Raw genomic sequence first — 22,640 nt, 5'->3', positions numbered from 1 at the left:
TAGAATGGTTTCGCCAACATTTGACCTCAGACGACTAAAAATGGCCGAATCGGCCGAATCTGGTGGTACGACTTTGTCGGCGTCGTCAAAAACACCAGAATTTATAGCCAAATCATTCATCGCTGGAGGTAAGTGACTTATCAATGCTGTTCTAAGAATTTTCTCCGTCTGTTTTTTTAATTGTATGATTATGGAGCATCTGATTCACAACAATTAAATAAACACATGTGACTCTGTTATAGTTGTGAATGTATATTATGATCACTCTGATGAAATATGTACCACATATAAATAGACTTCGTTGCTCTTGTTCACGGTTATCTATACATTTGGCATGAATATATTTGGTGATCTGGCAAGCATTATTGTTTGTTCATCTTAGGAGTGTAGTTCTAACCTGTAAAATACTGAGGTATACGACTTACAGAACGCACCGAAAAATGAACATGATCATGAAAACTGCCGCTATCGCCCAATCATTTTTGGTGGGATTATTTTTTAGTAGATTCTTAGCTGTGTTTGTTGTGACTTTCCTCCAAAGAACACCGAAGGTGATTTGTCATGTATGTAAATGTGTCGAAATGGGCGTAGTGCGAGTGGTTAGTGCTAGTAGCACTAATCCGAAAAAGTACTAGATCTAGTGCTAAAATGGCACTAGATCTAGTGCTAAAATGGCACTAGATCTAGCGCTAAAATGGCACTAGATCTAGTGCTAAAATGTGCACAGTGCGAGTGGCATTGTTGTTGCATTGTCAACGACGTCGAATAATAGGAGGGGCATCAACACCGGGCATCAACAACCACTTTCATATGCAAACTACAAACAGTATAAAACATTGGCAATATGCGTGAGATGTCCATAATAATACTTTCTTTATATAATACCGGATTCTGCCGTAAATTCGCCCATCCGAAAAATCGCCCTGGGGATTTCACGGCTGATGGGCGCTTATTAAAAAGTAGACCACCTGAAATGTCATTAAAGTGTCGCCCAGTGTCATTTTTCAAATACATTTGTTTTTATTTTATTGGTAACAAAAGTATATTTTAAACGACGTTTCTAATAAAAATGAACACAACACAATCCGGACATGCTACGTTTCACAAACGTTGATTATTAGTCAGTAGTGATTGTAATAACGCACAAAAAATAAATTCGTTGATTGTTATGAAATTCAAATAAAATTCAACTTAGTTTCATCGTAAGCAAATGATTCCGATCGCATATAAACACTTGATACAGTAGGGTATCCGCAATGCTTCTCTTGCATGAGTTGAGCTAATAGGTCAAATCGCTAATTAACCAATCAAAATGCTGGATGATGCCAACGCGTTCAAATCACCATAGCTCATTTAAATATGTTAATGTTATTGAACGCAATGCGGAAGAGATTTGCCGATGTTGTAGTACGCTCTTTTGGCTTGGATTTTGATGGGAAAATGGCATGATTTTTTTTAAATAAAAAAATAGTTGTTTTCAAAAATGAACTTAGCATAAGAAGAATAATTTAACATTGTTTACAGTGACAACATCTCTTTGTCCAAACGGAGCTTACGCTAGTCAAAATAAACACGCTCTTGAATAAAAACTTAAATAGACTGATTTAGACGTCAGGAACGATTGAAATGTCCGATAAATTACAACAAAATATTTTAAAAAATAAATTTAAAAACTGCCGAAAAATCGCCCATTTTTTTTAACGCGACCATACACTGGGTTTGTTTAGCTGTGAGGGTTAAAATACGTATTTCACAACCGGAAATTCAACAGACGAACTTGTTACTTCACATGTTTTAATTATTAGCAACTGTAACAAGAACAAGATTTCGAGAGTCTACAACAAAAAATCCTCAGGGCTTCAAAAAAATATTATTGCAGAGAAAGTGTCTAGACATATATAATATGATCACGTTAAAAAATAAAAAAATCGGTGAGATTACATCATATCATGTTTCTCCATGATACAATGTAACAACAGGATTGCGTGAAAATCGCAGTACACACAAAATCCTCCGAGCTTTACAGGGACCCGGGACTTCCCCACAATACCATTTCATACAGTATATCTATTCACAATTTGTAAAAATTGCGCAGTTCGACCTGCAGTTTCACTGTTTCAGCCAGTTTCCCGGCCGATCGCGTTGTTCCAAAGGTCTATTAGTATTACGACAAACGTGGACAATGACATTCTCAATTTTCCCACTGTAGCACATTTCCAATGAATGAAAGATACAACAATTTTACGTAAATATTAATTTATTTTCAGAGAATTACGGGATGTCTTGATGTCGTTGACAACGCGATATCAATGCCACTCGTACTATGTACATTTTAGCACTAGATCTAGTGCCGTTCTAGCACTAGATCTAGTGCAATTTTAGCACTAGATCTAATGCCATTTTAGCTACTAGCACTAACCACCCGCACTATGTCCATTTCAACACATTTACATACCTCGATATGTTCATGGATATGAAGCAGGGGAAATAGATAAAACAGCGAGTTATTCCAAAAACAGAGTAAACCAAGAAATTCGTGTCTGCCTGTTCTTGGGGCATGGTGCTAATCTAAAACATAAACAAAATTCTCCTTTTATAGTGACAGAAAACTCTAATTCAGTCTTCAAATAAACCCAAACTATAACATTTCATACTTAATACTTAATCAGAATTGTGAATGAATATATGTACTTTGCATTATGTGTGTAATAAATTGTAGAAGTTTATGCTGAATGGTTGATGAAAGATGATTTTTAAGTGGCTTTATTAGCCAATCATTATTTTGTGCACAGTTCCATGTTTGTAGCTAGCTCACAAGGGATATATTCATAGATATTTAAAAAATAAAATTGAGGTAAGTTTGATTATCCACCTATGGAGCTAAACAGATATTTTTTAGCTTCATTATCTACCCATGGAGGTAGTCTCTTTTCTACCTCCATGATCTACTCACAAATCAAAGCAACGCAACGCATGTCAAATTCAATCGGCGATTGCTGATTTGGCCGTGATATGCCGCTATTGGCATCTACCCTCACATGACGTAGAAGAGGTCAGCTTACTATTTAACTAAATTTTCGTGTCCGGAGGAAAAGATTTGACGACAAAAATTTACCGGAGCTCAAATTTAACGCGTCATTTATCCAAAGCACGTGTTGTCTATGAGGGCCCACACAGGAAGTAGGACAGATGAACAGAAATGAAAAACATGATTGCGAATTTGGCCATGGGAGCTCGAACTTCAATTCAAGCTTGTTGGAATGTACATGGAAAACACTATATATCGTGGTAATTTTATCGACTGCGGCCAAGTATTTTATTTTAAAATCAATTTCTTGTGAGCAATGTTTTCGCATTACGAGAACCACATACATTGTAATAACTTGCTGAAAACCCGTCCGATTTCCATGACTCAAACGCAGACCTGTAGAACTGACAACACTCTTCCGTAATTACCGCTACGCGCATGTTCACAGACATTTGACGTCAACTGCGCAGAACAAAAATGATCGTTACACCTCAGGAAGGCGATGACGGCTGAATAATCAGTGTGCCGGCAGAAGTCATCGACATGAAAGGCGCGTAAACACAAAAGAATAATCAGCTTGAAACAAAAGACTCAAGTAGGATTAAAACCAGTTCAGTCTCCTTCTTTTTTTAGCTCCATGATCTACCTAAGCCGTGGTTAGATAAGACCAAACGTAAACAAACTCAAGGTACAACACCTCTCCACCCAATAGGTTGTACAAGCATAGACCCTCTAATAGGGTCTATGGTACAAGTAAGATATTTCAGGGGTTGTATGCTGGCTTGTAGGACAATGAGGAATTACCGGTAGTAAACAGTGGCTACAGTGTTTACCAGTATTGATACTGTTGAAAATTTGCATATTGAATGTCCCACTATATTTGATGTGGATATTTGAATTTGTACGCTTGTGATTAAATAATAATTTAATATGCTCAAGTGTAGATTCACAAGATTTCACCATTTTAATTATTAGTGTAATTTCTTTGCTCACTATGTGATTTCACACGTTGCCCACAATATGAACCATTCCCAGAATACTATTCTGCAACATGATTCAGAAATATCTGCAACCAGGGCTATTTCGCAATTGTAATTTTAATATGAGCGACATCGTCTCATAATATTCATTATATTTACAGCCATGAATAGTCGGGGCGCTTAATTTGTTTTTGTAGTTTAAATAAAATAAAAAAATGGAGGTGTTAGCGCGAAATCCCCCATAACTGCGAAATCACCCCGACTGGTTTATTCTGCATGGCCCTCTATCGACACTACAGGAACCCGTCGATTTTTCAACGGGTAATTATGTTAATGAGTGTTCTAATTGACAATCATCTAAGCCAATCACAACGTCTCTTCAACTGACCTCTGACCGAGAAGGCGTCGACTGATTGTAGCAGCCGATTTTTTTTCAATTCTACGACAGTGCAAGTTACTTTTTTACACATTGTGATAAATTAGAAACGACGACTACGACAAACTCGAATTTCAACGTGCCGCCATGTTGGGTCTGCAGTGTAACCTTTACCATGTTGACTTCATTATAATATTTGCTCATGAATATTTAATAGCAATGAATTTCCTGCCGAATAAACCAGTCGGGGTGATTTCGCTCTAACACCTCCATTTTGCGATTTTATTTTATTTTATTTTATTTAAACTACAAAACTACAAAAATAAATTAATCGCTCCGACTGCGCCAGTCTAAGCCATGAATTGAAAAATTGAAAAAACAAAGTGTGTTTTTACCAACCAGCACCCCTGGTGGAAAAGGTTGAGCCCAGGGGGTTTTGAGATCAAAAATGCTAAACAATTCAAAACAAACACCACTAACAATGTTCCAAGGAATATCCTCCTAAACTTCTTTTGTTTTAGTCAAGTTTAATCCTATAATTCCCTTTGTCTTATCGTCCTTTCACCCCAGGATCGTCACCGACGCGTCATTTACTCTCAAGCGTTGTTGCATACAGTACACATTCCAAGGTCTTGTTTTACGGTGTCACAGTAAATCGTAAAGGACATAAAGCATGCGCAGATCTTTTATACATAGAGGAATCATGTTTGTGAGAACAGGAAAGTTGGAATTTTGAAAATCAGAGAATTTCTTGTTAAGTTTATGTAATTTTTCTTTTTTCAGCACATTTCCCGTTGTAGTTTTGAATCGGTAATATTGTAATGTTTCGAAACCTTGCTAGTACTGTTTTTTAGTCCAAAATAAAGGTCGTTTAATGTTCCTTGCAATGGTGCATGACAATGACATGGACTGCACCGCGTTGTACCAGAGACTGAATTTTGAGGTTCAAAATGACACTTTTTGAAGTTTATATCCCGTATATGTCCTACTTCCTATGGCAGTGCGTAAATTTTCTTGATACACCATGTACAAGAAAATCGCTGCATTTTTTTGTTTTCGTGCAATCATTTCGTTCACAGCATATGCATATTCGATTTCGTTTACGTCTTCTGAATTTAACGATATAGCAGTTTCAGCATCGTAGTCAAACTCGTGCGCGTTATCGATTGTCGCCATATTTGTTTATAAGAATTTGACTAGAATTGTAACGAAAATCGCCAAGTGTTGCCGAAGGCGTCTGTAGTATGCTAATACATGGTAATCCTCACTGCGCTAAGAGGAAACTGTCCTCCTTGATCCGTTCGGCAAATAAACTCCCTGATCTATGTACGAACAGCGGCGACCATCCTGGTACCTCTGATCTAAGCTTGGCTGTGACTCCTTCTCCTTTTACCTCCATGCCATACCCAATTCTCGGCCTTTCTTGATTGTTTTTGTAGATTTCAAATGATCAATGAAATGTTTAGTTGACTCCCAGTTTATTTGTTTACAGGAGTTGCAGCATGTTGTGCCAAGACATCCATAGCTCCATTGGACCGAATCAAAATTCTCCTGCAAGCTCACAGTGTACACTACAAACATCTTGGTAAGTTATAGGAAAATAAAGTGTAAACTTACCGGTAGTTGTTATGATGAGCAATGTGACATTGCTTCATACAAACACATTTGGTGAACCATGCTCAGGCCACTCATAATGTGTTGTAGCCGTTATGCCATTCGTAACTCTAATGCTAACTCTGCCCTTCTAGTGCCCCTCTTCCCATTTAAATTGTATACATATATGCCTTGTTTCAGGGCACATAAATTTACCTAAGAGCATATATGTGTACAAATACATAGGGGGCCTGCAAGGGTGTTTGTGTTAGGGTTAGGAGTGGGGTGCAGGCTCTTAAGAAACTTTTTCTATAAAAATAAGTAATGCTGTAATAATTCTGTTCCCTCTAAAAAATTGAACCATCTAATATATATTGGCTTCTGACAATTGGGCCAATTACTGAATCCAAAATTGCTTCTGTTATTGTTTTTTTCTTTATTGGATCCATGGTTCAACACTACTTTAGGCTTTAAAGGACGGTGTACGTAGAAGTCGTAGCATATGTAAAATACTTTGTTTACATGAAATAAATGTACACACAAAAATAACTTTCTTTTTTGTCATGGGTCAATACAAAAATGATATTTCTTTGGTTTGTTATAAAATGTTTTATGTAAACAAAACTGAGATCTGTCATTTTTTCTTTGGCACAAGTTGACCTGTCCCGATCTACCTTGACCTGATATACATGTATACGTCAGAAACATCATTAGCCAATCAGATAACAAGGTGTTTTACCGACAGTTTCTCACATCTTCTGAATATTGTGGTAGTAAATTCATTATTATCGAAAATAATCTGTTGAGTGATTTTGTCATCTAACATTTTTGTAATTATTGATTTTTTATAAGGTGTGTTTTCAGCGCTGCGGGCTGTAAATCATAAAGAAGGGTTTATGGCATTATACAAAGGTAATGGTGCAATGATGATAAGAATATTTCCATATGGTGCAATTCAGTTCATGTCCTATGAACAGTACAAAAGGGTAAGTAGTGCACAGGTAACTGGTTCTTTGAAAATAGTTACATGTATATGTATTAAATTTGTGAACAATTATATTATTTTTTTTTTTGCTACAGTAATATTTTCGGATACTGATATTTATAGGATACTGATGGATTTATCTAAATTTATACTAATACTGTTTATACTGTATTTGCTCTATTTGAAGCACATGTGCTTATGAAAATGACTGAATATGTCAAAAGAGTCATGTATCAATGATAGATAAATGACTTACTGTATTTTTTTTAGTTATGTGCACTTCTATTAGGAATATGTTTCTTATAGAACAAATACTGTATTTGTCTTTCATCTTGCCATATTTAATTGATATACGGTAATAAATATTGTTTATTCCTGCAGTTAACAAAGCAGTGGTTGGGAAGTCACAATCAGATCGCAAAGCTCATGTCTGGATCGTTAGCAGGTAGGTTAAAGTCCTTGTTACATGTGTTGAGAATTTTTGATCAGATTGCAAAGTTCATTTCTACATCATTATCAGGTAAGTTGATTTGTGATACATGTGTTGGTTGCAGGGACTAAATGTTGTGTTGCAGTACATGTGGTGTTGGTTGCAGGGACTAAATGTTGTGTTGCAGTACATGTGGTGTTGGTTGCAGGGACTAAATGTTGTGTTGCAGTACATGTGGTGTTGGTTGCAGGGACTAAATGTGTTGCAGTACATGTAGTGTTGGTTGCAGGGACTAAATGTTGTGTTGCAGTACATGTGGTGTTGGTTGCAGGGACTAAATGTTGTGTTGCAGTACATGTGGTGTTGGTTGCAGGGACTAAATGTTGTGTTGCAGTACATGTGGTGTTGGTTGCAGGGACTAAATGTTGTGTTGCAGTACATGTGGTGTTGGTTGCAGGGACTAAATGTTGTGTTGCAGTACATGTGGTGTTGGTTGCAGGGACTAAATGTTGTGTTGCAGTACATGTGGTGTTGGTTGCAGGGACTAAATGTTGTGTTGCAGTACATGTGGTGTTGGTTGCAGGGACTAAATGTTGTGTTGCAGTACATGTGGTGTTGGTTGCAGGGACTAAATGTTGTGTTGTAGTACATGTGGTGTTGGTTGCAGGGACTAAATGTTGTGTTGCAGTACATGTGGTGTTGGTTGCAGGGACTAAATGTGTTGCAGTACATGTGGTGTTGGTTGCAGGGACTAAATGTTGTGTTGCAGTACATGTGATGTTGGTTGCAGGAACTAAATGTTGTGTTGCAGTACATGTGGTGTTGGTTGCAGGGACTAAATGTGTTGCAGTACATGTAGTGTTGGTTGCAGGGACTAAATGTTGTGTTGCAGTACATGTGGTGTTGGTTGCAGGGACTAAATGTTGTGTTGCAGTACATGTCGTGTTGGTTGCAGGGACTAAATGTTGTGTTGCAGTACATGTGGTGTTGGTTGCAGGGACTAAATGTGTTGCAGTACATGTAGTGTTGGTTGCAGGGACTAAATGTTGTGTTGCAGTACATGTGGTGTTGGTTGGAGGGACTAAATGTTGTGTTGCAGTAAATTCTTTCAATCAACATAAGTTTTCTGTGATATCATTGTAGGTATAACTGCTGTGACATTTACTTACCCTCTTGACATGGTACGAGCCAGGCTAGCATTCCAGATTACGGGAGAGCACATCTATAATGGTATATTCCATACATTTCAAAGCATTTTCCACCAGGTATTACAGTTATAGTTTTTTTTTGTTCAGAACTTATATTGTAAAAATAAGTAGTAATTGTTAGGAGTTTTATTATTGTGTTCTGCAACTCATAGAATTGTCCAGCCCAACAGGCTTAAAAGTCAGACTGAGAAATACATTGCATGGTACTGGTATAAAAATCAGCTGCACCAATGGGTGCCCTCAAAGTTCAATTATATAATAATTTTTGTTTTTTTGTAAGATTCTTAGTTTGAACATAGATTGTTGTTGTAAATCTACGATCTAATATTCTGTATTATTTATACAAATTAGAATATATGTACCGGTATATAATCTATACGTGTTTTTTTCCACAGTAAATTTTTTTTTTTAGTTTTACAATCAAACTCGATGTTACCTTGATAAAATCCCCATATATAACCTCTTAACCCTTGATGTCAAAATTTACCTTTTGTTATCTTCAAGTTGCCCAAATTATACCTGAATAATTTTTTTCATATTTTCAAACATTTTTGACCAAGACATGTAGGCATTGGAAAATCATGCCCATTCAGTTCAAATTTAGTAAAGACATTTCAGAAAAATGCTAAAAATATAAATCAATTATGTTGTTCAAAGGGTTATGTCTAGTGAGTTATCTTTTTGTACTTGTACCATGATGTGCATGTGGTATTCAATTTTTGGATATTACTGTAAAGATTTATCTTTTATGTATTATTGCAAGATTTAGATCATTTAGTGAAAAATTAGTGTGTAAGATAAATTATAGCATTGATAGGTTAAAATTATACAAATATTGTGTATTATAATTTAAGTTGAACTGACAATTTGTTCAGGAAATTTTAATTTTTAAGTTCAATTTTATTGTATATGTTTTGTGTTATTTTCTTTAGGAAGGTGGAATCAAAGCTTTTTACAGAGGTTTTACACCTACAATAATAGGCATGGTACCCTATGCAGGTAAGCATATAAAGCAGAATGCTATTAGTGAGTTTTTTTTACATGTGCACACATAGCAGTGGCAATTTTGTCATAATTGTTTTAATATTAGTCAACAGTGTGACAAGATTGTTTTGGTCACTGTCAATCTGGTTTTTGAGAAAAATAAATAAATAAATGCCATTTTAGCAGCAGTCTTATAGATCACAATGAAAACTCATTTCATCGTTAATTTTAAATTTTGTCCCATTCAATTTTTAATACTTTTTGTTGTAAGACATTGTTTATGTCAATGAGCACAATTTTGGGGTATTCAGATATTTGGAAACGATGGTAAAACACCCTAAAACAGACAAAAAGTACAGAGGGTATTTTATTGATCTATTTGCTTTGAACATTACGGTGACCCCGTATTTTTAATTTATTTTCTCCATTCTTGTAACATGATATATTAAATATGTGATAATAAAGAAAATGACAACATTCTTAATTTTGTTTAGCATTCTACATTAAAGTCAAATTTGTTCTCACTAATACTCAGGAGTGGAGTTTTGTCGCACAATGTTCTACATTCCATTCATTCACTATTAATGTATACTTTTATATTCTTATACAGGACTTTCTTTTTACACATATGAAACATTAAAAGCATTTTTTTTGACAAATTTTACGGAATGGACGTGTAAACCTTCTATAAAACATAAAGAGGAATTGGTACTTAGGCTGCCTGTAACTTTCTTAATTGGTGGTATGGCTGGAGCTATGGCGCAAACTGTATCGTAAGTACACAATTTAACATTTCTATTAATTAATTTTGTTACTGCTGGAGCTATGTCACAAACTGTATCATTCGTACACAATCTGTATCTGTGTTGCAGTCAGTATTACAATCATTGGACAGACCTTAGATGGAAATAACCACCAAGATATCATTTAGGATGAGTGAGCAACAGACATTTTTTTTTTTTCTCTAAAATAGTGGTTCATTTTCTCTAGACATCACGTCCTCTGTTCCCTGGCATGTGTTACCATGGTAATCGATGGACATGATGACAAGAGAGAATGGAACACTATTTAATGAGAAATAACAAGTCTCATGGCTGTCAAGCTGTCACCGAGCTGGGTAATGAGATAGTGTTAACAATTAGCTTCTAATTCCATATTCTGAAAGCATATTCTTTGAATTTTAATGAACTTTGATGGTCTTCCAGGGTAGGTGTTTTATAAGTTTTTTTTTATAAATTCATACCTTCATGAAATTTACTGTATTCTTGAAAATATTTGAATGTTGTCAGCTTATCCCATGTCCTGGTTGGTCATTGTTATGTGAAAAGTTGGATTGCAGGAAAACACCTGGAAACCAAATATTGGGCCATTAAATAGACAATTCATGGCAGAATTTTGTTTAATCTCACTATGAATTGCATATGTAGAATTAAACAATTGTTTATCAAATGCATTGTAAGGTTGTGTATAATTAAATGATAATATTATTATACATTTTTCAAAGTATAGTTAAAGCTTGCCGTAATTTAGTGGTATTTTTACTGGGTTTCTGCATCCTACCATATTAGGAAATGCAAATTCCAAGTAGGGAACAGTTACGTGTACACAATATTTCCAAGGTAGAAATTTTTGTAGTTTTGTAAACAATGTTTATAGTGAGAAAGTTCCAGTAATTTTTATCATTTTGGTCAGTTCTTGACATCCTACACCAAACCAAATCAGAAAGATGTACATGTATAATATTAGGTTATTATGGGTTTTATATTTTCAAGTTTTCATCATGTCAGTTCAATTATTTGCAATATACGCATAGTTATTGCAAAGATACTGCAAAGATTGCATAAAATTGGATTCTACTCACCATGTAGCAGAGGTTGGTATGACAGTGTACTGTATTCGGGCATTTTTTGTGATGTATTGCAATAACCTTTCAAATATTGCAAATATCGTGAATATTTAAACTGACATTTTAAAATCTTAGTGAAAACCAAATATCCAACATGACATATTGCTTGATTAACAATCCATAATCTACACAACATCCATGCTCCATGCTACCACATGTTATATAACCAGTGTTTTCATCATGTTTATAGATATCCATTAGATGTTGCAAGGCGAAGAATGCAGCTAGCGATGATTTTACCAGACTCCCACATGTTCAGGTGAGGACTTGTAAACGATAATTGATAAGATCCAATACAGCCATGTGTGGATTATTTTTATATACCATCCATATGTCCTAGGTGTTTCTTATCTGTGGTGATTCATTTAATCATTGGACAATTCAATTTTTTTACCACCAGTTCCCTCTTTTCATCACAAATTCACAAAGTAGTTCTGTTTATAATCTGCACTTTCCATTGATTAGGACAAAAATAACCTAATTTTTGGGATAAAAACTGAAAACCGACTCAAATTTTTACAGCACGCTGTAATTTATGGCGTTATGGTTACAGATGTATAATACTTGTATTTATCTGTTCTAGGAATTGGTTTCAAACATTATTAACAGTTTACAAATCAGATGGAATTGTACATGGACTTTATAGAGGACTAAGTATAAACTACCTCAGAGCTATACCACAAATTGCAGTCTCATTTACAGTGTATGAATTCATGAAACAGATGTTGGACTTACAGACTGGTGTAGACACTGTGCTTTAACATTGGAAACATGGGCCTGATGTACCATGATTAAAAGCTTGGATGGGCCACATCTTTCTGTTACATGTACTTTGATTGGCTGTAGGTTTAACTGCTTCTTTGCTATCATCCAATGACTTGGGATGTTACAAGATGATGTAGTGAGTTTCAAGATCCAGTCACCATTTGGACTGTGGAACTATGTGGTGACCACTTTGGTATAATTGAAAAATTTGCAGAATGCAATTAGCTGTGGAACTTATTGTGACCATTTGGGTTTGATCACTGAGAACAAAATGTCACCCATACACTCAACACAGACAGGATGAAAGTTAATACTGTTTATATATTACATTTGCATATTTCATAATAATTTCATGAACTTAAACCTAGATGCCTACCATAAAAAAAAATCAACATTGTCAGTATAAACTAAGCAGTAAAATATCTGCCTAAAACTGCCTGCACATTCCCAAAAACTGGAAGTAAATAAATCAACAACTATTTACTCCCCCTCCCCACATATGGTAGCTTAGCAACCATAGAACAAAAAACTTGGCTGTTGTCAAGAGAGTACAAGATGTAAGATATTTTAGTTATTTTTGTTTTTACGGTTTTTGTGAGATTCATGCAATTAAGTATTTTATAACAATGAAAAGTTTTTGTGAGATTCATACAATTTAGTATTTTATAACAACGAAAAGACCAATTTTTATTTAGAATTAGATAATTCATTATTACCATCGTATAGATAAATTATATATTTACCTGCACCAGTGTGAAGCAGTGTGTAGGTATGCGTTTGTGTGTCATTTGTATGCATGTGTGTGTATTTTTATGAATGTATGTGTGTGTTTGCTTGTGATATCAACGTTGTGACAATTTTCATTTATCTTTACACCTACATATACCTAAGTGACAACAGACCTAGCAAGTCATGACCCACACCTTAAAGTAGTCCTCGTTCCGACACAGTGGATTTACCTGTGTCTCAGACATGCCTGGGCGGATTACATTCAAACTTCACACATTCATCAGACATAATATTATACTTATGCAATTTGTTTCTGATTCAATATGGCGAAATGGTGGCCATTTTGTACTGAAAAATCATTGAAAACATTTATTGCATTGAGGAACCAGATCTTGACTGTTTACAGATGAATTTTGTTGAAACTTGGTATATACTTTGGACATTATGGGACCTTGATGTCTGTCATTTTGTTTTTGAGATCAGATTCAAAATGGTCGACTGGCGGCCATTTTGTTTTAATGAATGTGGATTCTCTGGCATGCTTTGACTGGTTATGCTCAAATTTTATATATTCATTATACATCATGTAATAGATAAACAGATGTGTTGGTTTGACGATCCAATTCAAAATGCCCAATGGTGGCTAAAAAGTCAAGCATTTCTGAAATTCTAGAACCGGATCTCTGTCGTTTGTGGATGGATTTCATTCAAACTTGGTACATACATCATAGACATTATTGGTCCCTGATGCATTTTATTTTTGTTTTTCAGATCGGATTCAAAATGACTGACTGTCAACCATTTTGTGGTTCTAGAGCTATAATCTCTGACAACTTTTACTGGTTATGTTCAAATTTTACATATTCATTTTACATCATATCATAGAAATATTGATGTATTCAAAATGGCCATTCAGTGGCCATTTTGTTTTAACTAATGTTGTACTAGAGCAATATCTCTCATTATGAACAAGTACTCGTTTGATAATTAGATACCAGATGACTGAATGTCAACTTATTTCAATGTTAAAAAATCATAATCAAGCATCAGCTTCTGGATCCATATTGCTGACACGTTTATATTTCAAAAAAACTATCTATCTTAAATTTGATAACGATCATTGCTTGTTTAATTGAACCTCAGAAAATTCTATGTTGAATTATATTGTGATTGTGTTTAATTAAACATAACGCAACTATATTAAAAGTTACTTCAACTACGTGTATATTAAAATTTAATCCAATGTGTGTCGTTACAACGATTGTAAGATGTGTACATGTGTATGCGCTGATGCGTATGTGCATTATAACTCGGGGGGGGGGGGGGGTACAGACCTCAAGATTGGCAAAAAAAATTTTTACATCACCAACATGCTGCAGAATCTTTTAGGGGCAAAAGTTCAAGGTCACATGTGTTTGTGTTTTTATTCTACTAAATAATATAACTATATGTACATGGGGAAAAATAATAGCTAGTGCCGCAAAATTGGCACGATGTTTTCTGTGCAATCATAATACAAGTTGTGAGGTCATTGAAGCAAGGTCAACTATACATACAGTGTACTCGTATTCATACACATATATGGGTCATGTAAATATATTGAAATTGCTTTATAAAATGCATTCTATTAGGAGAAAACTGAAAACTTTTGTAGCACAATAACACTTCCACTCAGGATTATTCAAATTCCAGTTTTGTTTTTCTTACATAATTATTGTTTATAATCCCTAAAATTAACTATGATAACATCTGTGTTGATTTTAAACTTATTACTCCCACAACAACACTGGAAAATATTGGTTTTGGACACCTGTGTTTGTTATAATTGGGTCCCATACCATGCATAGCAACACGTACATGTTAGAATGATGTTTGGTTTATTTACACAGAAATTTGAATGCACACTGTCGTGATTATCACTCTTTAGATCTATATTTTATTTTTATCTTAGAGTTGTATTTACATGATCAGGCACTTGTTCTATTATTTCAGTTTGCTGAAGCATCATATTTTAATACAAGGAATGTAATATATGAAAAATTAATCTTGTAATTGATAATTATTAAACTTTTGTATTTGAAATGCTTCATTATTCAGTGATTAAAATCTGATGTATGTTGTTTAATTTATTTTTACTATTTTTTTTTATTATCGGTATTTTGCTGTTTTTATTTTGTATTATTTTACTTTCATAATTACCAAAAACATTTTTAAAAAATCTGCGTGCAAATAAATAACAAGTGACTGTTTGTCGAGAAACTTTGCTTTTTATTTACTTGAATTGGATTGTTTTAAAACTCTTGTGTATCAAATAAAACTTGAGGTGATAGAAATTTAAAGGGCAGAGATCGTCATGGAGCACGTTAGAATATTATGTGAACAAGTAATGTATTGTACATGCATTGTGTATTACGCTACGTGTCTTGTATCGAACGTGATGTAATGTGATGACCTCCACCCTTAAGTTAAATTCTGGTCTTGTTATGGCCAAGGGTTGGACTATGCAATATCTTTGGTGGGGGGTTGAGGTCATGTCATAAGTATAAAACTATTTCGTTAAAATTAGAAATGGACATAATTCTGACCGTCCATCCATGGTACCTGCAGCATAGTATCTAACCAATTCAGATGCCATTTATTCATTAGAAATATAGAATACAAAATATTACTACAAAATGAACAAATCTGAGATGGGTACAGTTAATTCATTATTAAATGTAAAAAATTTAGATTTTTTTTTAAAAATTGACTAAATATCTTGAGACCAATTTGTAAAATTTATATTTAGGGAAATGTTTGCTGTCTGTTTTCAATTATCACATTTACTAGAGAATAGCCAGCCAAGGTACCTACATATAAAATAACCCAATCAGACTAGCAGTTTTCAAGAAGTTGAAAATATTTGTTTCATGTAGATTACGGTAGTTCTAGCTATTGAAGTAACTGCTGTCTCTCCTGACTTTTTTGTTTGGAAGGCATGGCAGACTGTACTCAAATTTATACTGCTGAGTGAACAGTTGGCTCCGGGAATATAACCCAGAACCTCCATGATGGGAGGTAAAAACATGCTGACCACCATGCCCATTTACAAGACTATAAGCACGACACATAAAACAGCACGGTTATGAGCAGTGACCCATGCATTGGAGCTGACCTGCACTAAAGGTCGTGTTGTAATCACCAAATTGAACAATTTTCATTATATTTCGTAAGTTACTTCTAAATTTGATTTCAGGTTTCTATAAGTTTTCTTGGGAACTGTACAAAATCCACTTATGAGTGGACAGTGAGAGGTTTATTAACAGACCATACAAAGTAGAATTGCAGTGTTCCAATGTTTTTAATAGTGCCCTCATGTACAATTCATAAAACGAGTAAAAATTTCAAAATAAATAAAAAAAATTTAAGTTCAATCTAACATTACTGACTGCCTGCAAACATTTGAATCATTCAGCACTGTATCATTAGTATTTAGTTTTTTAATCCCACTTTTTACACAATTAAACTGACATTAACACCCTGAATTATTTAGCATATTCAAAAAAACAGTGGAATACGATTTCTTGTAAAATTTCAACAACAAAAAAATCAGTATTTATACTACCTGTAGGCAATCAGTAAATCAGGTGTGTATATATATTACATTTTGTAGTATTTTAATCAATGAATACTGCTATGCATGTTGCCAAGACAACACTAAATACATGTAGTATAACTTGCTATATTAATCAAAGTTAATAAAATATGCTCAAAAAACTATCCATATTACTGCTTTAAAAGTCATCACAGACTAGGACAACAAATGTGGTGGAATATTATCTACAAGTATGTCACAGGAAACAATGGCTATACAGATAAAGGCTTCTCTCACATGTGTGCAGTAACTAGTTAGCAAAATACATTTGCACATAAAGCTAAAATAATTAAATTGTTCAGTTCTGTTATGAGATATACACGTTTTCCAATTAATAAAAACAACTCCGGCCACTGTTGTAACAGCAGATCACAAGGTAACTCTGATCAATGCTCAACATTTTTGTCAAACAAGTGGTAAGATGGTTAGCAAAAATATACGAAGTTACATCGCAGTGTCAGAAATTCAGGATCCACAATGCCACTTTTCAATTATTGTAAAATCTGTATTAGAAGCCGAAAAAGGATGTGGCTTCTATTAGAGCATCTATACATATGAGAAATGGTGAATTTTTGGTTCTCAGTTGTACAAAAGAATGTGACTTCTATTGGAAATGCTACTTGTAATACAGTACTACTACTGGTAATATCTAACACTGCACCAAAGAAAGGAAGGAATCATATGAAATCAGGAGCAGGTGAACATGTGGAAACATAATAGATGCTGATTCTTGGAAGTTCATTACTGGAATAACCAGATACCAAGTATTGTTGCTGATTTCATGCTCTGCTCTCATCCATGCCTGATCAACTTTCCCAGTTGAATTTCTTAGTTTCTTTGGCACATCGCCACATGGTTTCAATGAGTCTTGTCACACCAGTGTCTTTAGATTTTTCTAGACCACGCATTCCTCTATTTTTCATAACAGATACAAACTCTTTATGTGTCAGTTTGCCGTCGTCTGAACACAAAGGAAATATTAATTAAGCTTCAAAGGTTGGTAGTTGCTATGATATCCACTAATGCTATAGGCTTCAGTAGCCAGCCCTGATAATTTTATAATTTTTTTTTTTCCAATGCAGAATTACCACGACTGGTCTACTGTGTGGCATACTAACTCACTGCTATTAATTATTCATGATATGCAGTGACTTTATATATTGTATAACCCTGGAGTGAAACAGAGAGGGGATAGTAAAGGATTCTAATAGTCAGATCACGTATGCGTTATAGTTGCATAGAAAAGGTCAGATCAAAAGCTGCCTTTGCTATTGGTTTGCAGCTTACAAGTTATGCTACTCATTAGCAAATTTATCACCTCAAAAACGTGGTGACAACTATAGAGGGCGCAGCAGAACAGACCAGTCATGGCAACCTTACCTCAACGTACGAGATTCTACAAACTTGTTCTTCGAGGAATTATAATATAAAAGAATAATAAAACATATGGGCCAGCCTATAGCTTCAGGTCAAAAGCATAGTTGTAATGCATTAATGATACAACCAGAGAAAACATAGTAAAAACTACCGGTACATTTTGTACTTACTATTTTCATCAAATAGTGTGAAAACCACGTTAACAATATGATCACTGAGGTCTACACCAGCCACCGTTTTGGCAACATGCTTCAATGTATCTGAGAACAAAGCAAAGATCAAGCACAATTATTACGCAATTATGTATGTATGCACTGTACAGCTACCTGGATGTGCGCCCTTGTTTAATAAGTTTAAAAATAAAAATTATTTTGTTGTGGATTGTGATACTTTGACAAAGATATAAAACATAATCATATATTACATTTAGATATCAATAATCTATTCATGAACATTGCACACTTTGAATTGTAGTAATGAGGGAATATGTCACAACCAATCATAATTAAACATATGGCTAACCAATCAGAATTAAACACATGGCTAACCAATCATAATTAAACACATGGCTAACCGATCAGAATTAAACACATGGCTAACCAATCAGAATTAAACACATGGCTAACCAATCAGAATTAAACACATGGCTAACCAATCAGAATTAAACACATGGCTAACCAATCAGAATTAAACACATGGCTAACCAATCAGAATTAAACACATGGCTAACCAATCAGAATTAAACACATGGCTAACCAATCAGAATTAAACACATGGCTAACCAATCAGAATTAAACACATGGCTAACCAATCAGAATTAAACACATAGCAATATGGGCATGACATTTTTCCACTATTTCTTTGTAGCAGTAGTTTTTGTCCATCATTTTATAAGCACACTAACAACAGTAAAAATTAATATTTGTATCAAATTACCATGTCCTATAGGTGCTCCTGCTACATGATAAAATGTCAGTGCTGTATCAACATCATGGATACTTCGTAACAGTTTTGTAAAGCTTAAAAATTCTTGTAATGTTACACCCTGTGAACAGAACATTAATAATCAAGTCAAAATTGAATTTGTGACTTTTATGTATTGTTAAAATATAAAGTTTTTTGAACACTCTAAATTGAAATATTTTTGACTAATTGAAATCACAGCAAGCTACCTTTATTTCTCTGACACAGTGATGAACCACAAATGAGAAGGGGAAACATATCAAGATGTGGGCGATGGTACTGTGTTTAACATCAAGAAGGTTTCTTGGTTAAATTCATGGAGCCAACTGTTTACTGATCAGTATAAATCAGAGATCTGCCCTGTCTTTCAAACATGTGGTATTTTTAATTATAGGAGATTGGTTTGCACCAAAGACAAATAAAATCAACAGCAGTGACTTCAATGTTCAACAAGCCATGCATGGCACAGTCCCCGTTAGTTATCAAATTTAAGATATATAGTTTTGTTTATAGTAATATAGCTGGAATATAACCATGTCAGGAATATGATTTTTTAACATTAAAATGATTGACATTTGTATCTGATCGTCAAACAAGTACTTGTCCATATTGAGAAATATTGCTCTGGAACAGCATTCAAAATCAGCCATTTTGAATACATGTATATATATAACATGATGTATAATGAATATATAAAATTTGAATATAATCAGTCAAAGCATTTAAGAGATATGGCTCTAGAAGCCCATTCATTAAAACAAAATGGCTGCCAGACAGCCATTTTGAATCAGATCGTGAAACAAATTGACGTGCATATGTATAATATCATGTATGATGTATGTGTGAAGTTTGATTGTGATTGATTCAGGCATTTCTAAGATACAGGTCCGGACGCACGCACAGACGCACGCACAGACGCACGCACACATGCACGCACGGACACACGGAGGTCAAAACATAAGTCGCCGTTTTCGGACTGTGTCCGAACGGGAACTAAAAACCTTTTGAACTGCAAACATGGATCATGAGTGATTAGTTTGTCATTCCACTGTAAATCTGACATTATTGCGGTACACTGCCTACCTGTGGTTCTTCTTTGAAAGCTTTCTTTACTCTTTTTATCATCCTAGTTTTCTTCTTCTCTGTGAGAGCAGCATACGCCAGAAGTGAGTCAGAAAACTCACCTTCTGTTATCTTTCCATCTTCTGGATCAAACCTATTGAACTAAGAATGTAACACTCAATCAAGATATCACCCCTATATTATAACGACATAGCTCGATAACAGTACACTAAATACCCCAAGATAAGATACATGTAAATGCAAGTTTATATTTTCGCCAACCAGCATGCAAATATCTGATAACAAATATCTCTCCTTGATCAAAACTGGCTCGTGATCTGCTGTAACAACATCACCCATAAGTGTTTTTTTTTATTAACAGAGACACATACATGAATATTTAATACAAGAAGCATTGAACATTGCTTTATTTTATCTCCAGGTGTAAACATCGGATTTTGCCATCCAGTCACTGCACAATAAAACTTACTTTTAAATGTTTAAAAATAAACGCCTTTAGTGAATGCTTAAATGAATATAAAGATTTTGAATTTTTATTATCAAAAAGTAACTCATTCCAAGTATTGGGATTAATATAAGTGAAACCTGGTAATACCGAATTTCTTTTGTCCTGGCATGTAGTTTAACAAGAATACAATTGTCGAATGAAGAACATAAACTTCTTGCTGGATTGTGTTGATGTAGTGAGTTGCCTAGATAACATACCATTGTTTAGGTACATGTAGCTGCTGGTGTTAGACTATGATGGATATAACTAATTCATTTCAGTTGAATAGGTTGATTTGCACATATTCATGTGATGTACCATACTGAGTTGCATTCCAGTAGGACAATAGAAATACATGTAGTATGGGCCATTCAATGTAACATATGTAGATCATTGTAGAAATGGTATGACCTCTGAATCTCATTAAAGCATCCGGATAGAATATATTCACTAATCATTTAACCATCAGAATGTCATCACAATTTACCAGTATATAATTATACAATGCAAAACTATAAATTTACCTCTAATTTGAGTATTTCCTCCTGCAGTCTTGTTTGGAACTCAATAAATTTATTTATTGTCAGTTTTTGATCCATATTTTCTCCAAAGAAATATGTTGTCAATGCACTGTTGATATGATGTGCTAAGGTGCTACCAGTGACAGCATGGTCACGGTGGCGCTGTCCTGTACTTGTCTGTGCTCGGATTATTTGTGTAACCTGAAAACAAATTGAATTAAGTCTCTGTTAGCTGTCCCGGTTTTCTGTCCCTTATTATATTCACTTTATTACCTATAGGTAAATAAATCTTAGCAAGAGATACCTCATGACTTCCCATTTGAGGACAATGCTCCAAGCATGTACATGCAAGTAACCATGTTAGGCTCTAATTTAAAGACTCTTATACATGATTTAAATTACGGTTAACAAAATATGTATAAAGCATCAATCACCATGCAGAGCATTTTTAAATTTTGTGTGAAGAAAAACTGTATTTTAGACATGTATACATTTGTATGTTGCATGGGACTCATGTTTAGATCCAATAATGAAATCTCACTGGTCTATACACCATTCATATAAGTTGCACCTTCTAGTGATGTCAAAATTACGTATATGGGGGAAGGCAATGTCCTTCAATTCAACAACTGTGTTTGGCTGTGTTGTTGTTCGTAATCTGGAATATAGTAAAATCTCCCCAAACATGGTCTCCATTGAGGGACGACTATAGATCAAAACAATATCAATGCTTTAAACACAGGTTTGAACTGTCTTTGTTTCATTCGCTTACGTCATATAAGCACTATATCACCAGAGAGCACAATTTAGAGGAGCGATGTATTGTCTGCGGTAGTATATATGACATGTCACAGAAATGAATGAACAGATGCACAAAAGTGAGTCTATAGTGCCCATTTTGGGACTTTGTCCAACCAGGAAATACCGGTATAACAAGGATTGATAATACTGTAAATTACTGGAATTAATTTTCACTGAATAAACTATTTGGGTGTTTTGCATGGAATTATTTGCACTGATTTTTGACGAGTTGAATGTGAAATATAGGAAAAAAGGTATATTCACTGGATTTTATTTTCACCGAATTATTTCTTCAGTGAAAATAGCAAAAAATAATTCCAAGCAAAAATAAAGTATTCTACAGCACTTTGACGGTAATCACAGATTACAGATATATTTTTTCCCAAACATATATTCTGATGAACATGTAATGTAGTGCTGTTCTACATGTATGTTATCGCACTGTGTTGTTTTTGAGTCCCAATAGATGCATACAACACATGTAAAATACATTATTTATTAGATAGTGTGGCGATTTAAGAAGCACACAGCAAAATATCTTGAATCATACCTAGTCTACATATCGTTATTAACAGTACACTGTAGTGATTGACACATTACACATGATAAACTAACATCATACCTTCTCGAATTCAAAGGGTTGTATCTCTCCATTGCCATCTAAATCAAACATACGAAATGCTATCTCAAAGTGCCTAGGAGGAGCTGAAATAAAATATTACACAATTATTAAAGTTGCACTCTGAGAACATTCAATAAGATTTATTTAGGGTCTTAGGATTATTATGCG

The 22,640-nt window shown here is 34.4% G+C and overlaps 2 protein-coding genes across 2 annotated transcripts in view; one reads left to right on the top strand and one right to left on the bottom strand.

The window, feature by feature from the left end:
* The first annotated feature begins 26 nt into the window (after positions 1–26).
* Positions 27–15,323, top strand: LOC102807882 (mitochondrial coenzyme A transporter SLC25A16-like). The gene is made up of 9 exons (XM_006820495.3): positions 27–128; positions 5,877–5,969; positions 6,830–6,963; positions 7,344–7,407; positions 8,536–8,657; positions 9,533–9,599; positions 10,195–10,357; positions 11,681–11,749; positions 12,074–15,323. The coding sequence occupies exons 1-9, from the start codon at positions 41–43 to the stop codon at positions 12,249–12,251; spliced, it is 978 nt and encodes a 325-aa protein (XP_006820558.1). The 5' UTR covers positions 27–40; the 3' UTR covers positions 12,252–15,323.
* Positions 15,324–16,305: 982 nt separating this feature from the next.
* Positions 16,306–22,640, bottom strand: part of LOC102807663 (calcium uptake protein 1, mitochondrial-like) — a 37,251-nt gene continuing 30,916 nt past the window's right edge. The window contains exons 7-12 of the mRNA XM_085493834.1: positions 22,473–22,555; positions 21,053–21,250; positions 20,042–20,182; positions 18,932–19,040; positions 18,166–18,255; positions 16,306–17,579 (exon numbers count right to left, since the gene is read on the bottom strand). Coding sequence (XP_085349960.1) covers positions 17,425–17,579; positions 18,166–18,255; positions 18,932–19,040; positions 20,042–20,182; positions 21,053–21,250; positions 22,473–22,555 — 776 coding nt within the window. The 3' untranslated portion in view covers positions 16,306–17,424. The remainder of the gene's footprint in view (positions 17,580–18,165; positions 18,256–18,931; positions 19,041–20,041; positions 20,183–21,052; positions 21,251–22,472; positions 22,556–22,640) is intronic.

This window comes from Saccoglossus kowalevskii, chromosome 19 (genome assembly GCF_978046115.1).
Source record: "Saccoglossus kowalevskii chromosome 19, keSacKowa6.1, whole genome shotgun sequence".
Classification (NCBI taxonomy): Eukaryota; Metazoa; Hemichordata; class Enteropneusta; family Harrimaniidae; genus Saccoglossus; species Saccoglossus kowalevskii.
The sequence above is the reverse complement of the archived record's forward strand: the minus strand, read 5'-3'. Positions and strand labels throughout refer to the sequence as shown.